Below are 2,236 nucleotides of genomic sequence, written 5' to 3' on the forward strand. Positions count from 1 at the left end.
AATTTTCCCAAACAAGGTAGCAAACCAAACTTCTTTAGACTAAAACCCGCACTTCATCGGACGGACAAGTGCACTGCATGATTTCTTTTTTGTGGGACATAAATTTCCCAAACGAGATGGAGTGCACTTCATGTAAGTGTTGGTGCTACCGTAAACTCTATGAAACGCATGAGTTACTGCTGACATTTTCATGTAACATTATTTAGGACAATGTTTTTCATTAACATGCTTTTGGGACTATAGTGACGAGCCATGTGTACTGCATTCTTCTATTTTGTCCTTTTCCTTTTTCTTTGTTTTTTCCACTACACAACGAAGCACCACCTCGTACCCTAGCAAAACTGCATCAGCGCAGCAACTAAACCGCAACTGGACGCATCTTATATGCATCATTTTTTTGCAACCTAAATGTAAGACAACATGCACCAAACTGCAAGCACGCTGCCACTAAACTGCTTCTACCTCGGCCGCTGGAACTAGACGCATGCATTACAAATCGAACTGATGCTCTCTACTTGAGAGAGGAGTATAGCGGTGAGGGACAACCAAGAGGGACTGTAGCGCCACGCGTCAGGGTAGAGCTCCACTCCAGCTCGCAGTAGCACCACCACCGGCGGGAAGGAACACCACCACTAGGATTTAGACAATCTCCAATGGCAAATCCTAGATGCAAAAACAGATTTCTGAGCTGCACTTTTTTTAGCACCAAACTGAATTGAACTTTACTGCATCCTGAAAAACACTAGAAAATGTTTGTAAACAACAACAAACCTGGACAGCATTCGCACAGCAAACTGCACGTCGTCACTATCCGTATTGCATGCCGTGGGTGGCTGGGACCTCACCAAGTTTGATAAAACTTGTTGCTGCAGCCAGGATAATATAGTTGTTACCGACACTAGGATGGAACTGACATAAAGAATGTTAAAAGCACCAAAAACACTCTATATATGTATTGGTTTGTATACTACTCGTACTTGCATATACATTGAGGATTTTATAGGATAAAAAATGGATCAATGGGAAGCACCAAACACCAAATTCGAATTCCATAGTGACAACACCAAATTGCTAACTAAGAGGTTCAGTTGCTATATATAACCTTTCTACAAGGAGTGAGGTGACATTAGGGGAAATAAATTAACTCCGAAAATGGAGAGGATCAGGCCGTCGTTGGGCTGGAAGCTGCACACACAAACTGCACGCCGGCATCGCGTGGACTGCAAACCGCTTCTTCTTCATCTAGACAACAGGTGGCGGCTGCCGTTGACGAGGAGCACGGGATCTGCAGGGGTCCTCCATTGCTGCTCGTCGTATCGGCGGGATGCCGGTGATGGAGCGGGTCCAAGGAGCAGCGCCATGTGAGTAGTTGCCGTCGGCAGATAGACGGGATCGAGGGGCTGTTGGCCACTGCCATCTGGTGCTCTACTACACTGCACGCCTCCGATTTTTGGACTGCACGCACGCACGCCGCACTGCACCTCGGGGAGCACTACCCTGCACATCCACACCCCCGCCCAACTGCCTGGATCGGCCCGGGGTGACGCCGGCTAGCAAAGGGTCAAGGGAGAAGAGCAGACGCTCGAGCCTGGTGGCTGCGGCGCCATGGCCGGTGACGAGGGCAGGGCGCCGCTAGTTGAGGACGTGGCCATGGAGGTAGAGGTGAGGGGGCCTGTGGTGGCCGCGAACTACACGACCACGCGTCACCGAACCGCATCGCGTGCCCCGGCGCACTTCAATTATGTTGCTGTTGCGGACGCGCTTGGTGGCCATGGCTTTGGCCGTTGACCAAGTCCCGTCGATGGCGGTGAAGGGGCGCACGACCTGGGAAGGAGGGAAGGGAGGTGAGATGTGGCGCGGTGGCCATGGTTATTAGCGGAGGTCAGAGACAACTCACTAGTCTTCGTCTGGCCATGGACAAAGAGGACGACCCTGGCCAGCGCGGGGGCAGTCCCCCGCCGGAGTCTTGTTTCAGATTTGTGGCGGAGCCATGGTGGTCCGAGCCACTGGAGGAGGGTAGGCCCCCGTCGGGGTAGGGGCTCGCCGTGGGGTTCCGGCGAGGTCGGGCCTGACGAGCGCGGCCACCGGTGGGGGAGGAGGCCATGGAGAAGGTGGTGGGTTGTGGGGCTCCGGCGAGGAAGAAGGTAGGGGTGCGGGGCCCCGGGCGGGGAAGAAGGTGGGAGATCAGGGGGTGGCCATGGCCCTATGTGTTGGTGGTGCGTGGGATTAGAAGGTG

The 2,236-nt window shown here is 53.2% G+C and overlaps 1 protein-coding gene across 3 annotated transcripts; it reads right to left on the reverse strand.

Moving 5' to 3' along the window:
- Positions 1-268: 268 nt before the first annotated feature.
- LOC119268295 lies at positions 269-2,218 on the reverse strand. Of its 3 annotated transcripts, XR_005133073.1 has the most exons (4): positions 1,898-2,218; positions 1,103-1,824; positions 772-866; positions 273-663 (listed from the first exon to the last, which is right to left on the reverse strand). XR_005133073.1 is itself a non-coding variant. In XM_037549883.1 (3 exons), the coding sequence occupies exons 1-3, from the start codon at positions 2,102-2,104 to the stop codon at positions 633-635; spliced, it is 333 nt and encodes a 110-aa protein (XP_037405780.1). In that variant the 5' UTR covers positions 2,105-2,218; the 3' UTR covers positions 269-632. The 3 variants fall into 3 exon arrangements, 1 of the variants encoding a protein (XP_037405780.1); XM_037549883.1 differs by lacking the exon at positions 1,103-1,824 and having other exon boundaries at positions 269-663; XR_005133072.1 differs by having other exon boundaries at positions 271-663; positions 772-1,824.
- Positions 2,219-2,236: the final 18 nt, after the last annotated feature.

The sequence above is a fragment of the Triticum dicoccoides genome, chromosome 3A (genome assembly GCF_002162155.2).
Source record: "Triticum dicoccoides isolate Atlit2015 ecotype Zavitan chromosome 3A, WEW_v2.0, whole genome shotgun sequence".
Taxonomy (NCBI): Eukaryota; Viridiplantae; Streptophyta; class Magnoliopsida; order Poales; family Poaceae; genus Triticum; species Triticum dicoccoides.

Coding starts and splice junctions, on each gene's coding strand:
- LOC119268295 (XM_037549883.1), bottom strand. CDS start 2,104: ATGGCCTCCTCCCCCACCGGTGGCCGCGCTCGTCAGGCCCGACCTCGC. Junction 867..1,897: donor CCATGGCCAGACGAAGACTA/GTGAGTTGTCTC, acceptor TCCTGGCTGCAG/CAACAAGTTTTATCAAACTT. Junction 664..771: donor GCTGTGCGAATGCTGTCCAG/GTTTGTTGTTGT, acceptor TTTTGCATCTAG/GATTTGCCATTGGAGATTGT.